Source organism: Neopelma chrysocephalum, unplaced genomic scaffold (assembly GCF_003984885.1).
Source record: "Neopelma chrysocephalum unplaced genomic scaffold, ASM398488v2 Primary Assembly neopelma1_23b, whole genome shotgun sequence".
NCBI lineage: Eukaryota > Metazoa > Chordata > Aves > Passeriformes > Pipridae > Neopelma > Neopelma chrysocephalum.
Window position 1 is genome coordinate 12205965 of NW_020897692.1, and position 19103 is coordinate 12225067.

The 19103-nt window shown below is 37.4% G+C and overlaps 1 protein-coding gene across 4 annotated transcripts in view; it reads right to left on the reverse strand.

Annotated features, from left to right (window-relative positions):
• The window catches only part of KCNQ5 (potassium voltage-gated channel subfamily Q member 5), a 286878-nt gene that overhangs the window by 82159 nt on the left and 185616 nt on the right, over positions 1-19103 (reverse strand). For all 4 annotated transcript variants that reach the window (XM_027697326.1, XM_027697320.1, XM_027697335.1 and 1 more), the window contains exon 2: positions 7718-7808. In XM_027697326.1, coding sequence (XP_027553127.1) covers positions 7718-7808 — 91 coding nt within the window. The remainder of the gene's footprint in view (positions 1-7717; positions 7809-19103) is intronic.

The window sequence follows — 19103 nt, forward strand, 5'->3', positions numbered from 1 at the left end:
TTGGTCCAGTAACTACACTTTGAGACCCAGTATATCAAGTCTTGTGTTTTACATATCATGCCATTTGCTGACTGTTCTGCAGCTTTTCCTTCTACCTTTTTTCTAGGCATATGGTCTCTTAGAAAAAGAAAAGAACAAGCCCCTTCCACATCCTCTCAAAAACATACATATATCTTTGTGAGACATACATTTCCTGTGATCGTATCTTCATACGGTACAATCAACCAATTCCTGTCTGGTTCAGATTTGATACCAAAGTTATTATCCCGTCCATGACACACACCCTTTCCTCAGGCACTTCATGGAAGCCTACAAGTTTAAAATGGCCAGTACTTATTTCGCTACTTTATCTTTGTAGTTCATCCACTGTTCACAGTCCTCAGGATTGAACTTAGTTCCAGTGTGTGTCTATGTATTTACCATCACCCTCACTTTAAACTCTATGTGGATTTTTGTATTGTAGGTATGTCTGCTCTGGATCCTCACAGATTTTTTTAAAATTTTTTTATATTTTGATATTTATTTGCTTGACTTTGCAGTTTTTAAACTGAATTTTGTGAACAAATTTCTCCTCTCATTTGAGGAAAATTCACATTTTGACTGCGGTAAGCTGTATCTTCGCATTCTTTGTCACATCTATGCAAAGTGACTTACTGGACTGTAGTTTCTTTCTGTTACTCAGATGGTGGATGTTCCTTAGATTTCCAACCATCTTTCATACCACTGATGTGCAGCCTTCTTCAGCATTCTTTTCTGTTTAATATTTAATAGTCTGTAGATTTTTTTTCCATACATATTATTTATAACCATGTACTTTGGTTTTCCTCTGGGGACATATTCTGCATTTCCATTTGGCAAATCATTATGTCCCTGACAAGGGTCAGGTCTGAATTTCTGATAGAGAGTTTGATATCTATCAATTTTTACTGTTGCAATTTAAAGTGTTTGTTGCCTGTTTTAAGGAGGTAGCTCTTGATCTCCACACAAAACCAACTTTAGATCCTTATTAAACTCTGACATAAAGCCAATAAAATTCAATACTGCAGGGTGTGGCATAAGCTATTACAAATCTACATCTATGGAAAATGTTACACTTATGACTTGGAAGTGATTGTTACCTTGTTATCACTTGAGATGAAAAAAAAGGAGGAGGACACATCATGGAAGAGCAGTTGTGCAAGGAGAGTTGCTTGCTTGTCCCTAAAGGAGGTCAAGGACAGCTGGTTCTGTCCTTTAGCACAATGTGTTAATTAATCTAAAAGGAGATATGCTTTTCTGTACTCAAAGAATTATATCCCTATTAATCCGAATCCTGACACCCCATCTCTAACATCTAATCCACCCTATTTTCCACTCTTAATCTCAAAATCCTCCTAGAGATTCTGTGTTCTCCTAGAGAAAGTGGCCCCTTGAATGGCTGGTTGAAAGGTTCTTTTCCAGATAATGTTAACAGTCCTTTCCCTCTTAAGAATGTGGTCTCCACCTTTGAATGCTAATCTTCCTTGTTTTGGGAAACAAAGGGAATGAGAAATTGATTGTTCACAGTACTAGTATCTTCTCTCCTGGCTTTCTGCATTTAGCCATATAATGACATTGACAAGATAAGCTAAGTGACAGCTCTTATATGGGAACATATAACAATAATAAAATAGAATATAACGTACCTATTTAGGAAATCAACACTGGCTTTCTTACTAAAACTTAGCCATTTCAATATTAAAATTGTTACCAGGTCATGAATTTGTTACATTTAACACTGTTTGTGGTTTTGCTTTTTCCATCCATCTTTCTTCACTACAAAGTACCACCCTATACATGCCCTGTTCATTCAGAGAAATGGAAAATAATTTCATGGATGGCATTTCACCCAGCAACCATTGACTTGTGGCCACTCCAGTGGTCTTAACATTGCACAGTAAATGCAGATTTCTTGTTGGAACATAATTGTTTGGTAGTTTTGCCTGCTTCGGAATTGCTCTGGCAGTGACTGAATCTCTCTTGCCTTCTACTGCATTTGCTGCTGAATGCTGTAGCACTTGAGGTAACTGTTCATACTTATCCTACCTTCTTCAAGTAATTCAGTTACGAGGTTTTTCTTTGTCCTGATTGCAGATCACATATAATAACGCAGTTTTAGTCATTGTTAGTCATCAAATCCATTTAAGTTTTCCCAGTAGAACTATAATATATTGCATTTTTAATTACAATAGAAAAACATTCTGTTCAATGTGTGATTTTTCAATCTTTGCTTTACAAAGGGTATTTCTACTTAATACAGAATAAAAGAAAAGAAAGGAAAAAACATTACTGACAATGTAACCAATCCCAGAACCATATCAATATTAAGCTTATGCCAGTATTGAGACACCTTTGTTCTCTGATGTGTTGAAGTGTATTTATCATCCTCAGCATTGTTGACAATATATAGATACCTTCTGTTGACGATATATAGATACATTCAGAGTTTTATGCGCAGTGCTGTGTTCCTTTGTTATGAAATAATTTATATGGTTACTTTCATCTCTCTCCATAGCTACAGTGTGTACTTGTTTGTTATAGAGCTTTGCTGGTTGGCTGGGAGTGCCAACACTACTTCCTCACAGAAGAATTACAGCTTTGAGGACATCCACCGTTTTTAAATAATTCCACCTTTTCATTTCAGTTTTGGCTGCCTGTCAGACTTTCTTCTAATAACTTTTAAGTACATCCAGCATTTAAATTTCCAATGGTGAGTCTGTTCTGTTTGCACACGGATTCACAATCAGTTCTGATGAGATCAACTCCAAATTTTTATAGCAACATCAACTCTGATCTGGTGAAATCAGCATACATAAAAGGAGAGCATCAATTTAATCAGCAAAGGCATGAAAATATTTATAATATGCTATAATATTAGAATATAATATATAAATATTGTTATAATATTAATAATTTCTCACAATATTTAATATACTATAAGGTAAGATTATTTTCAAACCTAACAGCTGGTTTATTATGACATGGTTGAATTGTTTTATGCTCATATTATCTCCTTATTATAATATTAGTGTTTAGGAATCCAAACAAGACTGAAAACATGAAGGTGTTGATGTTAACAACATTGCAATTCCCTCTCTTATTCTATCTTTGATAACAACAGTGTTGTATGTCTGATGTAATTTTCCAGAGATTTCTATGAAGAATTTTGAAATTTCAAAGCTATGGTTCAATTTGGGAAAGAAAACATTGGAAATTAATCTTTCTTGAGAAATAACAATTTTGAGTTTTGACAAACTCACTTTTTTTTTAGCTCAGGGATCAGTTAATTGTTTTTCTCAGAAGAAGACTCAACAAAACTGCAATAACATGGTCTATACCCTGCCTTTTTAAGAAATGTATCTATAATTGAAATCTTTCAATGTCATTCACTTTTTATGCCTTGACAGCTGGTCCTACAGAGTCATCCATTCAGTCCTGTATCAGATCTGGTAGTCTTTCATCCAAGCATGGCAAGAGGATTCAAGTTTTGGTACAACCTAAACAAAAAAATGCTACTTTTTTTTAATTGAACATCTCACTTTTTAAAATAAACTCTGCCCAGATTTAAAATTTTGTAGCGGATTTGTCTGATTACATTCCTGTGGATGGATTTACTCTCCTAGAGCAGAGAAAAATTGAATGTGTGCTTGGCTGCTATGGGGCAGCTATACCCTAAGTTTTTTAATCAAAGCACATCCTTTTTTGACTTTCCTTTTACGTTGGAAGAAAAAAATGTTGGAAGAAAAAAAATACTAGAAAGATATTAATTGCTAGAAGCACTCAGTAGACTCTCCTTTTGCATTCATGTGAGTGACCGCAGTACACGTAGAAAGCAGCTTCATCCTGTGCACACTGTCTGCTTTTATATCTCTGGGAGCTATTTCTGCCTGAAGAATGTGTTCCTAGAGTACATTTTCAGGGGTTCTTATCCTACAAAATTGGGTACAGCTTTCTACCCTAGCCATTTTTAGAGTAAAACACAAAACAGATTTCACAAAGCCAGTCCTGCAGAAATTCACCTATGTTTTTCAATCTCTCCATCTTCATTAAAAATGAAAACTATGAAAAGAAGGGGGTGTATTTTCACTTCAAATAAAGATGACTTTTTTTTTCCTACAGCCTCAATCTTAGTTTTAGCCAAAAATTCTCAAATAATCAAATATACAAGTAGTATTTTATGCCAGGTCAAATGAAGCATTTAAACCGATCCAAGACTTTTTTTCATGTCTCAGTTTGTCAGAGCTTCATGGGTCAACTCAAATTACTTTATTTATTTTCTTGAAATGACAGCAAACAAACAGAAGCAAATCAGAACTTCACATAACTTTCAGCTTCAGTTGAAAATGAACTTAAAATATAGAAAGTTTGGACAAGACAAGTGAATGACCTCCAGTTCCAGATAATATTCCTTCTTGGCTATCTTCCCCAAAAGATTTGATTTTGCCTTTCCAGACTCAGTTTTACTTCTCTTGTGTTTATTATTTGATAAAGTGCCAGTAAATGTACTTGTAGATCAGCAATACACCAAAGATTATTTTCTTGCTGTGTTAGTTGGATTCTTAAGATGCTTGTGGTTTATTTTGATGCTGAAGTAGATTTTATTCTACTGTCTGTCTGGGATATATCACTGCTACAGCTTGAGTGCCATAAGTTGTGTGCACAGAGGAGGCTAAAGCATAATTATCATTGTAGGTATAAGGAGTTTTATCTGATGCTCTCCTCCTAGTTAGTCTTATTATTTCTGGACACAAATCTAACCAAATTAATTACTGATGTAACAATCCAACATCAGGACACGTAACATGTGCTTAACTTATCTGCAGGACTTTCATTTTAAGATTAAAATTCAAATATTAAAGGTCTTTCCCTTGACAGGCCCCCTGATAAGGAGAAGCCTTGGAACACAGTAGTGCTTGTGTGGATGCCAGAACTGAAGCCCTGGCTGGGTCTGACACAATGCAGTGGGGCGGGTTTGCCTCCGCTCTGGAAGCAGAGTTCAGGCATTTCTCAGAAGCCCTCCTCTATTACTGCTTTCCTAAACAATTATTTGCTTTGAGCTAACATTGAGCTAACATAATGTTGTATGTTTCGGAGAGAGTATTTAGGACGCAGTGATTAGGAGATATGTTTTCTGCTCCCTTGTAAGGCGAGGCTGGGGCAAATAAACGGAATTGTCTGATTGCAGAATAACCATCTCAACTCCTCTGGCCTTTCTGAGAAGAAGGGAAAGGTTTTCTCACCTCATCTACACTTCCTTCTTTAACCTTTCTGTGTAACTATGAATAGCTGTAATATGTCAAAAGCCAGAGGTGACAGCCCAGGCAGCAGCTCAGGTATTAAACTAAAGGAACATTACATTAGCATTTTAGCCAATTAATATGGCTGTAGGGGGGACCATCTGGAATAAATCTGCAAAGCAAACAGTTAACAGAAACCCAGTAGGCAGCTCTATGGATTGCTGTATTTGTATGGTACTTCATTAGAAAATAAACATATATCTTCCATCTCAAGCATGAAGCAAAAACAGTATTAAACCAGATTTGATAGTTAATACAGTTGTCTTACTAAACAACACATTTGTAAGAGTTGTGTGAAACACTGCAAGGAAAAGTGTGAAACTCAGTGAAAACTCAGATGATGGCACAGCCAAAACAACTGCTCCTGAGTTAGGGATATATCTTCCTCTGGTTTGCACTTGCAAAAGCCTGCTTTGATAATACTGCTAATATCACCTTCAGGATGCAGAGAAGGAACAAATCATGCATCAGCAAACTGCAATGAACCAGTCAGCTTTAGCCTGCTTCTGGAACTTCATCCTTTGCTGTGTTTATATTTTTCTCCATTAGAGACCCACAGCAGGAGATGCAAAATTCGTCATCACTAGGTTATTCCTGCCAAGGGTTTCCTGAACACACTAGGCTATAGCACAGAAATGTTGGACCAGGCTAGTATTGACGCTTCAAGGATTAACCATGTATCCTCTTCCTCCTTAAGGCCAGTTCTGTATTCAGAGGATACCATCAGACGCACAGTCACAACTGTTAAGATGGACTGAGTTTATCTTTGAAACCATAACAGCAAAAAGCATCAGAGATTCCCACAGCAGACATTGAGCAGCTTTAATCTGTTGATGGACACCTCTACAAGGCCTGGTGTATCAGCTAGCAGAGCTCACCACACCTCTGCCCAGACTGGGAGCAAAACCAGGACTTCACAGAACTCTGCCACATGCTGGTTCCTGTGAGACCCATGGCAAAACACAGGGAATCTGTTTATCAGCCAGCTGAGAAATTAGCAGTGGTACGTGTACCAACACAATCAACAAATATGTGGCTCATGGGAAATGCATATTTTATGTCAGAACAAATGGCATTTCTGCAACCAGTGTACACAAGTATACAGGAAAATGGATTACTTGTCACAAAAGCACCTGCTATTATAAATATGGTATTGTCAGACTAATCAAATTTTCCTGTTGTCTATAAAAAAAAATCTTAGCAATTAGTGTACCAACTACAATAATATAACTAGTTGCAGAACATTCAAACAAACTTCCATTTGCCAAGTGTTGTTAAGATCTGTAAATAATGGGTCTAGGTAATAGTGTAGGATTAAATCTGATCACTTTTAGCTGGTTTGATGCCACCTGATCTTTTCTTCAGAGAAAGAAAAAGCACTAATATGGCTAGGAAGAAAAATGTAACATTTAACATGGCTCTCCCTAATTAGCCCTGCTAAGAAACCATCTAATGGAGCAGAACACCACATATCTGCACCTAGCCAGCTCTGGACATTTAGTTCAGGTATCTTGATGCAGTGGCCCTTTGCGCTGTAGAGATATGGCATACACCATAATGATGTTTATCAGCCTGCTTATGCCATAATTAATTAGGGAGCTGTTTTGAAGACCAGGGCTTTTGGAAATATACAGTGATTACAATTAAAATGTTGGCATTTGTCAACAGTTACTTCACCTCAGGCACTACCTAATAAGTCACAGTCTGCTGCATACATGGAACTGAAATAACTATGGTAACTCTGGGTATATAGTGACATTTTAATGATCACTACCACCTATCCTCAGGCCATCAACTTGCAGAACTAAATGGCCCATCAAGAAGCAGATGAATAAAATGCCGTCCATACAATGCACGAAAAATGTTAAGCACTTTTAGGGATTAAACCATTTATATCTACCTCAGAAGGGAAAAAGGAGAGATAAACATAATAGAAAAGCATGTATTATGAAGAAATAATGAAACTTCCCCGTCCTACTGCAGCAAATGCCACTAAAATGTCAGTATCTACCAATAGCTAGCAGAAATTGGTATCTAAGATACCAAAATTATTTCCTATTTTAAGGATAAGTGCCTCTTACTACATACTGACTTTATAAATGGCAGCAGCAATATCAAAGGTCTTTCATGCTCACTCACTGCCTAGCTACAGTAGGAAAACTATCACTCATAAACCATAGCAATTCTCAAGGAAAGAAGGGGATGCAATACAGTAGATTATTAGCACTGTCATACAATCTGCCAAAAGATGGCAGAATCCTCTATTTTGTCATTTTTCCATCATTCTGATGAAAAGTCTGATTTTTTTTTGTGTGCAGGTGTGATATTATTTTTTCCATGGAGGATTTGAATATATATAAAATTATCTATAAAACTGTCTTGTACTTAGAATTTTCACTTACCAAAATGAAGAGACAACCAGAGGCAAGTTTTGTGTGTTCAGGAATAGTAGAAAACACGGACAAAATCAAGCAACCAAACACAAGGAGAAAACTGAAAAAGAAAGAATATTAATATTTGTTAATACTTTTCAGAATCCTGACCCAGTATCTATATTGATCCTACTTCACCAACTAATAGAAGACTGCTAAGGAACGCTCTTCATTAATAGAGGTGAATTGAACTACTCAATTCATTAAAGACATTAGAATAACCTGTTACTAAATCCACATGCTTCCAAGCAGCACTGCTAGAATTAACGAAACAAGCACGCTATTTTCTTGGAGAAATGACCTAATATACACAGATGTTACTTTTGGTATCACAATCCTGTACCTTTGTGCAGTCCAGATACCCTTAGTGCCTCTAAAGAAAGATCTTTGTGATGATCTTTCAGAATGAGACAGTCCTCTTCCTGGTCTGAAAAATAATTTCTCCTACAACTGACCAGAAATATCTGCTGCACAAGCTTGCCAAAGAGTTAAGTTACATATTGCACCTATCTGTCCATATGAAATGACTTCCTTCTGAGCAACAGATTTCATGTACAAACTACCAGAAGCTGAGAGGTAGCGCTATGGCATCATTGCCCTAAACGAACAGGCTCCATTCTGGAAACAAATTTAATGTCATAGAATCTGTTGAAGGAGTTAAAACAATTAAGAAAGTCTTACACAAGCCATGCAATTACAGTCAGGAAAACATGACAACAATTTTGAGTTTGCACGAGCCTGTATGTTTCATGATACTGATGAATACACGCAGGCAAGAAAACCCACCAACATGGTGCTAAATCTTTTTGTGATGGCGATGCAAAAAAAATTGGTTTCACTACAGAAATTCTTGCATATCTCATGTCCAATCATAACAGCACGCAGCACATGTGGTGTTTTCAGACATGAGCCTGCAGAACTGGTGTTGCTCTGAGAACTATACTGTTGATGGTAAGGATTACCCTTTTCTCTTGTACTCCTTCACCACCAATACCACTGTGCTAGTGAAACCATCTATGAACTGCATGAGAAAAGAGGTTCATTTCACTCACAATATCATGGACTGACTAACCAGAAGCCAGCAATAATTGATTCTACCAAAGTTTTGCTAACTTCCTTCTTTAAACATTTGTCATGCTGGCCTTTGACTTTTGTTTGAATTTCTCAGGCTCATTACCAGATGCTCTAATCCAGCATGAACAGGTATTGTAATTAATGCAGATACATATCCCTCCCTGCCCTTATCCCAATCCACAAACCTTTTGTTATACTTTCTCTCCCATGTCCAGCTTAGGACAGGGAATGATAGAGCTGCTTTGGTGGCCACCGAGTCTCCTGCCAGGGTCAACAAATCACACTGTGAAACCTCTGTCCCCTGAGACTGCAGAACTTGGCTGAAAAAGACATGGTCTACTTTGAGGTGAGCCCTGATTTGAGGAGGAATTTGGACAGGATGACTCAAAGAGGCCTTTTTCAGCCTAAATACTTCTATGTTTCTAACTACTGGATACAAACATTAATATATTATGGCATCTGCGCCCACTTGTGCCTCAGGAGCTGCAGTTACTTTTACCCATATAACATATGGACTTCCCATAGTGCTGTAAAACAGTAGTGCTGTAATATATCCAATACATTAGATAAAAATGTAAGTCCAGTCTTCAGAATTTCTAGTGGAAAATCTCTATGTGCAATGCAATAAGATATTGGAGACACATTTTTGTAGCGTATTACTTAAATTCTGGGGAGAAGTTCTATTCTGAAAATCAAATATGGTAGGAGCTTGCATATAAGTTCTATTAGAGGACTGTAAATAAACCAGTATCCAGGAGGGTAAAATGCATATCTAGCACACCTCCTTATCCAGTCTAATCTTCTAGATTAAAGAAAGGTGAAGATCAGCGCACGCTTCAAGGTTTCATAAAAGACTCATTCAAGACTCATGCAATCCCAAGCACAAGTACAGGTTGGGCAGAGAATGGATCAAGAGCAATCCTAGGGAGAAAGACTTGGGAGTGTTTGTGGTCAAAAAGCTCAACATGACTTGGCAATGCATGCTCATGGCCCAGAAAGTCAACTACATCCTGGGCTGCATCAAAAGAAGTGTGGCCAGAGGTCAAGGGAAGTGATTCTGCCTCTCTGCTCTGCTCTTGTGAGACCCCACCTGGAGAGCTGCATACAGCTCTGAGGCCTCAATATAAGAAAGATGATGACCTGTTGGAATGTCTCCTTTCCCAGAGGAGAGCCACTAAGTTGATCACAGGGCTGGACCACCTCTCCTATGAAGACAGGCTGAGAGAGTTGGGGTTGTTCAGCCCTCTCCTCAGAAAAGAAGGCTCAAGCAAGACATTGTGACAGCCTTCCAGTACATAACAGGGACTACAAGAGAGCTGAAGAGGGACTTTTTACAATGGTATATAGTAATAGGACAAGGGGGAAAGCTTTGAGCTGAAGGAGGGAAGATATCACTCAGCTATTAGGAAGAAATTCTTTACTATGAGGGTGGTGAGGCAGTGGAACAGATTGCCCGGAGAGGTTATAGACTCCGCTTCTCTGGAGGTGTTCAAGGTCAAGTTGGATGGGGTTCTGAATAACCTGATCTAGTGGAAGGTTCTCTGCCCACAGCAGGGGGGTTGGTACTAGATGATCTTTAAAGTCCCTTCCAACCCAAACCATTCTATGATTCTATTATTCTATGATTCTGTGATTCTATGATTCTATGAAAAGTGACAAAAATCCATCTTGTGAGCATTTTTGCTCCCCTTGCCCCCACTTAATAAAAAAGGAAAATCTCACAGAACATTACTGGTAGTTTCAGCTGCTACAGTCTTCAGATGCCACTCCCCTATAACTACATACTACTGACATAAACATAAATGTGGTTTCTGCTCATTAAGACATGTACAGAGGGCAAAAAAATCAAGAGGTGACTAAGAATTTATGGTAAAAGAATGTAATTTCCTTTTGTTGAATTTCTTTAGACCCAAATCAATTAAAATGATATTTTCTTACTTTCTTTGTGTTCAGGTATGAAAAATTGCTCTTATCTGGTTCTATTCCTGTAATACCAACTAAACTGGAAACCCAGTTGTACTGGGTCTTGTCCAAACACACAATACAAGTCTTGACTTGGAAGAGAACTCTTACAGCATAATTATTGAAAACAGACACAGCAGGAAGAAAGAAAGTTTCTTGTTCCCATATCACAGCTGGAGAGCACAGTAAAGGTAAGGGACTTGCCAAAGGCTACACAGAAAGTCTTTATATGTGGAATAAACCTAAATCTTTTAAGTCGCAGCCCAGTCTTGCAGTCATAAAACCGTACTTCACTCACCCACCACTTGCTCTGCCATAGTCCATCAGAACTGTGATTTAGAACATCACTGTGGGCAGTGTTAATTCTCGATAGGAATGAGTACAGTTAACCAGTGTATTAATCAAAATAAAGACAAATATTCAGGAAAGCCAGGTGCAGTGTAGATCAGCACCTGGCAGACATAGTTCTGAGGTTACTCATGCAAAGCAGAAACAATCCTTGCAATACATAAAAATAGTCTCGGAAATAAACTTTTCCAAAGTTCTATAACTTTTGTTCTCAGTTTTCCCAGAAACTCTAAAAGGAATGGAGTATTGTTATTAATTATTATTATTATTATTATTATTATTATTATTAAAGGACAAAGGAAAAATATTTGCATTTATCCATCCACACATTCAAATCTTGCCCTTCTATCCCTCATTCCTCCCTCCAATACTGAACACTTTTTTACTGCCACTCAGCACATTATGTCTAAAATTAGACTATAAGCACTCCTGGGAAGGGGAGAAACCCAGTCCTATTAGCCTGGCAAAACTAAAAGCATATTTTTAGGTGTTGTAAAACACAGCAGTTACAACAAAACTGGAATATTTTCATTTGTTTATATATATTATAAGTGTTTTCCTTCAAAGTACACTAATAGTCAGGATTCACTATCCATCTTCTTTAATGCAATCTGTTTACTCAGGCTGTGCAATGAAAGCATCTCTCCTTTTCCCCAGCTACAACTGAAGGCATGAAGGATGCAGCAACATCTTTCACCTAGATGGATGTTAAACTAGGATCTGTCCAGCAAAAATAAATTCCTAAGGTTCAAACATCTCAGTGGTCAAAGTCTCTCAAAAGCTGTTCTTTCCTATTGTGAACTATTTCTCCAGTGACAGATGAAGTGCAGTGGTTTGCATTAAGCCCTGGATAGTGATTCTATAACCCTCAATAAAAGAAAAAGTATTTTCACATGCCATCATTTGAGCTGTGTGCTATGATACATGCTGTACAAGAGGATGCTGCTGTAGGTAGAGTGTAGCACAAAGCAAAACAGAGCAATTATATTTGGCCTCTAGTGGATCAATCTGGATCATATAATTGTTCAGGCTGAAAAAAACAGACGGTCTTTCCTCATGCATTCAGTATCAGACAGTAAAACATATGCCTTAGGCAGCAACTTCCCACAAAATTATTCAAGTACTGCCATAGCCTTGTATTTTATCAAAAGCAGCAACTTCCATTTTGTTTCAGCAGTAATCAGTTTTGTTGTAGATCCTTTCATCTTGTTCCCCTGCTCCTGAAAGACTACACTAATTGGAGAAAAGCCAGTTTATGAAAGATAATATAACTCAGAAGCTTTGATATTTAATCAATCTGCTCCTCATAAACGTTTCTTATTGGTTAATTAAGGCCCACCAATTCTCCATTTATTTAATTTTCAGCAGAATTTTACTATAGTTTGTGATTTAAGGGCTGTTCACATGGAGGAGTATGTCCAGCTTAAAGCAATTGTTAAAACATTACTCAGGGAATATCATAAGGACAAAAAATACACCTGTGGAAGATGTTTAAGAGCTATTTTGCTATATTATTTAGTGCTAGAATTGAAATAATCAAAAGTTAACATCTGCAAACAGTTTTATGGCCTCTTCTGTAAATAGTAAAAATGTATCACTGTTGAAGTGGCATAATTAAGTGATTAGACCACCAGAGTTATGTTCCAGTATTATTTGAGGTATGATTTAATCCCCATAAATGCAAGGGCATTCAGAATTATGACCAAAACTGTTTGCAAACCATTGGCAGTGCAATTATCCTGGATTTTGTATAGAAGGTAGAAAACGTTCGAAAGCTTTTGCTAACTTTAACTACAACCAAAAAGTAGCTCCTACTTTTCGGAATGGTACAGAGTCAGAACTAATGCAGTTGCTTGCAAACTTACAGCAAGTTGTTTGCATTCACGAGGTCTGAATCTGCAAAGAACCTATTACAGCCCCTCCATAAGTAATTCCTTCTCAAAGCCAGGTGCAGTGCTCATGCTTTCTTGACAGTGATGACGATCTTGCTGAGTTGAGTACCCAAGTGCCACCTTTATATGACTTTTTAATCCTCAAATGCGTAACACCTGTGTGAGGCATTAGATAAATAAATGCGCTGAAGATTATACTGGATGGATATGATACCCAATAAAAACCCTACAAAGAAAGGAAGGAAGGAAAGACAGTCTTTCATAGCACTGTTACACTTTCATTGGGACTATTAGTTCTGGTGAACAGTTGTCACAAAAAGCACAAAGACAGATATTTGATAAGTGGGTTGCCCTCCATGAGATCTCTGCCTTGGCGGGATGCTATCAGCACTCTCACCCAGCTTGATGTATGACAAAGGGAGACTTCATGGCTTCAGTGTCCCATGCAGCAGCTGGGGACAAAAGAAAAAACAGCATCTCCTGGACTAGGAGTTACTGTTTTATATACACACAATTTGCAAGGCATTAAGTTCCTACAGAGGAGAAGGAATGCATATTGTGGAACTGAGAGGTGGTGTATCACATTGCATCCCAGAGCAGACATGCATGATTGAGACAGGAAGGCAGCAGAAACCTGACAGCACCCAACAGACTCTGAGCACTTCCTGGTGTCTCTGAACAGACAGTTCTTGGAGGTGGGTGGAAATACTCTCTCTTATAGGATAGAGAAAGAGAAATGCTGAAGCATTTCCTAGCTACAGGAGGAACTGAAAGTGAAAACATCAGCTAGTGCATTTTGTATCTCCCTTAAGAAGTAATCTTTTCAACATTCTTATAAAACAGATAAAGCACTGCTGACATGGTGGAAAAGAATGCAGTTTAACAGTTTTGATAGTGCAAGCCACGTGGATTAAATTTTCCATCATTTATAGTTTCAACGTGACTTGTTTATGCAAGAAAATGAGATATGACAAAGGTTATTACAATTTGTTAAAAATGTTTGACAAAAGCTGCATGGAGAATAAGTGCTCTTCTATAGAAGAAGCTCATAAATTTCTGCTTTAGGCTTTCTTTAAAATGACTTGCACTTCAACCTTTCCTTCAAGTGGAAGAGTGTAGCATGTTCAGGGTTTGATACTGTGCTGCCTTCTACCCAGAAATAGTACAGCCCTGTCTTTGGAGAGAAGGAGCATGAAGACTTCATTGTCTAAAAATGGGAAAATAAACTATATAGGAAATGCTAAAAAATATTTGAGATAAAAAAAATTTGCAGCAAACCCTGCTTTCTATATATTCTTTCTTTGGGTTAATTGTTACCTTTTCCAGAAATATAGAAATTTGAACTGAATTTCATGTCTGGAGTTTTTGAAGAACTGAACATGATGCTGAAAGAACTTGTTTAGAAAGGTGGGTTTTGTCAGTCTGTGACGAATAAATTGCATTCAAAGAGCATTTTATTTTTTATTTCCACATGGGATATTTATTGATTCTGGAAATTAGAATAGTTTATCAAGAATGAAAGAGTTTAGGTTTGCAAGTCAAAAAAAGTATTGTCAGCCTAAATTCATCTTTTCTGTCATATTTTTAAGCAGTCATATTTTTAGCAGTGTCTGCTAAGTGATTGTATTTGGCTTATATTTACAAAGCAATGAAGTGTTATAACAGGAGATGTAATCAAAACAAAGCAAATGAAATAGCTCAGATACCTACAGGACACAAATCAAAGTGGCATTAAATAAGCCATTTAATTAAATAATCCACATTTGATAATCCATTTCATCATAAAGGAAAAATAAAACATCAAAGTAAATTTCTCTGGAGTTCTGAAAGGTTCTAAAAAAGGAGGCATCATTGTTCTTTGAGCAAGCAGAGTAGCTTAAAAGAAAACAAAATAAAACAAAAAATGCTTATTCTGTTGGGTTTAATGCTAAGAGATATTTTTGACCTAGATATTTTCTAAAAGGTTTTCATTGGCTTCAACAGGAGATATTTTTGACAGAAAAATAAGAATAAAGCATTTATTCTTCTGGATTTTAACTATTTTAATGATTGGGAAGCATGATACTGGTTTGTACCCCAAGACTCTTTTTTGCACTTAGAGGTGCTTCAAATCTGTAGAAAATGACAAAATGGTCCTTTTATCTCTCTCAAAGAGTAGGTCTTTTTTTTAGATCAAAATTTTCAAATGTGAATGCTTAATTTAGTACATAAAATCTGTACTTAGACAACACTGCAGGTATTTTTTTCTCTTGCATCAAATAGCTCCAACTCCCAATGATAAGTCTAGTAGCTCACCTAGCAACCTTTGCTTGGCCACAGATACCTGACAAGAAAATTAATTTAGAATGTGAATAGAAATTATGTTGTCTTTATCACTGAGCACAGATTGAAGAATTTATATTTTTTTTCAGAACATATACAAAATTAAGATAAAAACTTTATCATAATGACATAGAGAAAATGAAAATAATTGCAATATGAGGCTGGAGAAATGAAAACCACTACATAATCTTTTCTTTAAAATAATTTTCTTATTGCAGTCAATTTATTCTACCTTTTTCACAATCTAGGGCAAAGGGAAGTACTCAAATAAACTTTTTCTGTAAAAGTGTTTGCTAACATTCTGTACTCAGATCTTTTGCTACCCAGAAAAATAATCCTTAATATAAGAAAAGTAGAGATGTGCAAGAAAGAAATATGTTCTGGTAATCAACTGCATAATCCACTTCAAAATCAGCTTTTCAGGTCTTGAGGTTTTAAGATAGAAATATTGCTGCTACCTCATGTTTGGGGTTTTTTTTGAAGTAAGAGAGTAAACTTAAAAGAACAGAAAAACTGTAGAACTGCTGGGGATTTTTTATGCCATAAATAACAGTTGCCTCTTTGCTTGGTGCTGAGTGCAGCTCTGGCTCTGGTGAAGTCAAGGCGCGATTGATTATAACGGGGACGGGCATTATTCACCTTCATTGCCTTATTGACCATCAGTGGCCAACAGTGCCATGGATTTGGCAGCTAAAACTAAGAAGGAATCACACTGTGTTGAGGAAAAAAAAAGCCTGTCTAACTTGGCCTCTGGAGATAATCCCACTCAGTGTGACTCAGCTGCACCCTGCAGTAATATGGCAGGGAATGGTATTCCTGATGGTTGCTGAAGGTCTACATCATTAAATGCTGAGGACTGCCATTAGAGTAATTTTGGCCTGGGTAAAATATCACTTTCCTTGACAACTCCTGGGTATGGCCTGGGAGTTGCCATGTATTTGGATGAAATTTTTCTCTGGACCCACCAGTACATCTTTTACTATGGATAGATACTTCTGGATGCCAAGTTAGTGTTGAAAAAACACTATCAAATGAGCATACTTAACAGATAAACTGTAATTTACAAACAGTGAGGATATTTCACAGCTGAGTACAGGAGGATATATAACAGCATCAAGCCCGCCAGAGTTCCAGAAGCATTTGGTCAACACTCTCAGGCACAGGATTTGATTCTTGGGGCTGTCCTGTGCAGGGCCAGGAGTTGTACTTTGATGATTCCAGTGGGTCCCTCACAACTCAGAATATTCTCTGATTCTGTGATTTCAGTGTTGTTTTACATCTTAATTGAAGGTAAAGATGTGGAAAAAATCTATTGAAAATTTAATCATTCAAATTCAGGGGCCTGCTTGACATATTTTATATAAAATCCTTGGGATTAAGGCAATCAGCCCAACATGACTATGATAGGATGATACTGTGGGAAGCACCCAAGACTCAGTTGTGCTTTTTCACCTAAAATATGCCATCCTATTGAAGAGCTCTGGAACATAAATCAATTTCCTTATTTCTGTTATTTTTCTCCAGTAGCATATTGTATATTGGATTTTGCTTTGGTTTTAGATAGATGAAGAAAGGAGAAAGGATGAAAGAGCAAGTCTATCCTGAAGAAAAACTATATTCATGACAGAATTAAAAAAGTGGTAAGCATAACACGGTATTTAAAAATCCAGGCTACCTTATAGCCCCAATGCCCCTTACAGCTACAACAGAAATCCCGACAAGCAGCCAAAAGTGCCAGGGCTCATTAAACTTGGAAGATTAATGTCATTATGTCATCAAGAATAAACATTTTTGAAAATTTCTTCAATGTACCAAAATATAGGTCTTCCTTCTCTAATTTTATTTACTCCTAATAACTAAGAGCTGGATTTTGGTCTGAACCTTTACAGTTGATTTCAGTGGAAGTATGGCTTGTGTTGGGAATTGTGAGCTGACTCATAAATATCACCAGAGCAAAGAAAATCCTGTTAATTTTCTATAGTTTTCTCCCAGTAGTAAATAAGGATATAAATGAAATACAGAATATTTTTCCAACATAATGCACTGTTAGTATTAAACTTACTGCTAAGAATCAATCACCGCACTTTAGCTTGAGGGTGTTCAGTTTTATACCACACCATTAATCTTGTCTTACTTAATCTAAATAAGTCCTGCACTTTCTGGAATCTGAAGTGCTCTTTCTTGTTGGTAGGCAGCAGCACTAACAGACCAGAACCTGATGGCAGAAGCATGGGAGATTGCAAAAGAAGAAGAATCCTATCTTGAGAGGTGCAAATGACAACGAAAATTTCCTGAGTTTAATGTGCTTACAGCAACACTTATCTCCTCTCTGAGTTCATCCATATAACATTGACAGGAAAGCAGCACAGTCCCAAAAGTGGGGGGCAGTGGGATGCTCATCTATTTCCTCATATTCTTTAAGTTTCTTTGAGTTTAAAAGCTAAGATCAGATACACAGTTTGTCAAGTACTAGGCCTTGCTGAGGAGGGTACAGAAACCAGCTTGTGGCTTCGTATCATGCACTGCTTTGAGAACAGAACACCTCTTGCAGAGTTGTTTAGGTCTTCAGACCTAAAGCAAGATGTAACACTTACTTTTCACAATAAGCCTTTATTCTGTCTGAGCCTCTTTAGTCCAAGCCCAACAATATGACTAATTTTCCTCAATTTTTCAGGGTCTTTTATCTCATAATCACTCCAACTGGAAAGACCATTACATAATTTCTTCTGTGCATCAAACAAGATATTTTGAAGTCCCTACAAGGTACAGCTGCAGAGCACACCAGCAGTGGGCGCATGCAGCAGTGTGGAAGGGCAGCAAGCATGTTGAGTGCCCACAGCAGGACCTGCCTCTCCTGGGATGTCTGTGAGGAAGACGGCTGGTGTTTACATGTCTGGCTTCCATGTGCCAAAGCTATGCTTATACATTTCTTTGGCAACAATAATATTGCTGTTTCAATAATGAGTTATTTTAAATGCTGAGTTGCAAAGATTCTGGAACAACTATTATGCTTATGCAGAATGTTAAATACACAAAGTGATCACTTGTTTTCCATATGGGGAAAAACTTGCCCTTTGATCTTAAACACATGAAGCTGTTTCTTGCCTGTTTGAAACAATACATGAGGGTGCTTTTAATTTTCAACATTTTATTTTGCAGTGGCTTTCACTCTTTGCCAAAGTGGTTCTGCTCAGAAATTAGAGTGAAATAAGATTGCATTTTTAAGATATGTTGCAGGCAAAGAGATAGCCTTATACGAATTTTACTCTAGCAGAGCAACTTCCTTTCACACATGCTGATCTTGCAAGCACTTATTCAAGTGTTCAAGGCCAGGCTGGATGGAGCTTTGAGCAACCTGATCTAGCTGAAGATGTCTCTGCCCACAGCAGGTGGGTTGGACTAAGTGGTCTTTAAAGGTCCCTTCCAACCCAAACCATTCTATGATTCTATGTGAATAGTTTAATCAGTGACGATTGCGCGTACATACTGCCAAACACTGCATACTTCCAAGGCTGGAGAAGAAGCCTTGGAGATCCCTTTGTTAATCACACAATTAAAGTTTCCTGGAGCTTCAATATACAAAGTACTAGCCTTCAGTATTTCCATGGAATGTAGTAGTAAACAGGATTGTAATTTCCACAACTGGAGGACAGGCAGACATGCATCTCTGCTAGAAGGAGAAAAAAACCTCTCGTACTACAAGGAGGTGCAGTTAGTTGGTGTATCTCTGTGAGAGCCAAGAGAACATCTCTCTGTGA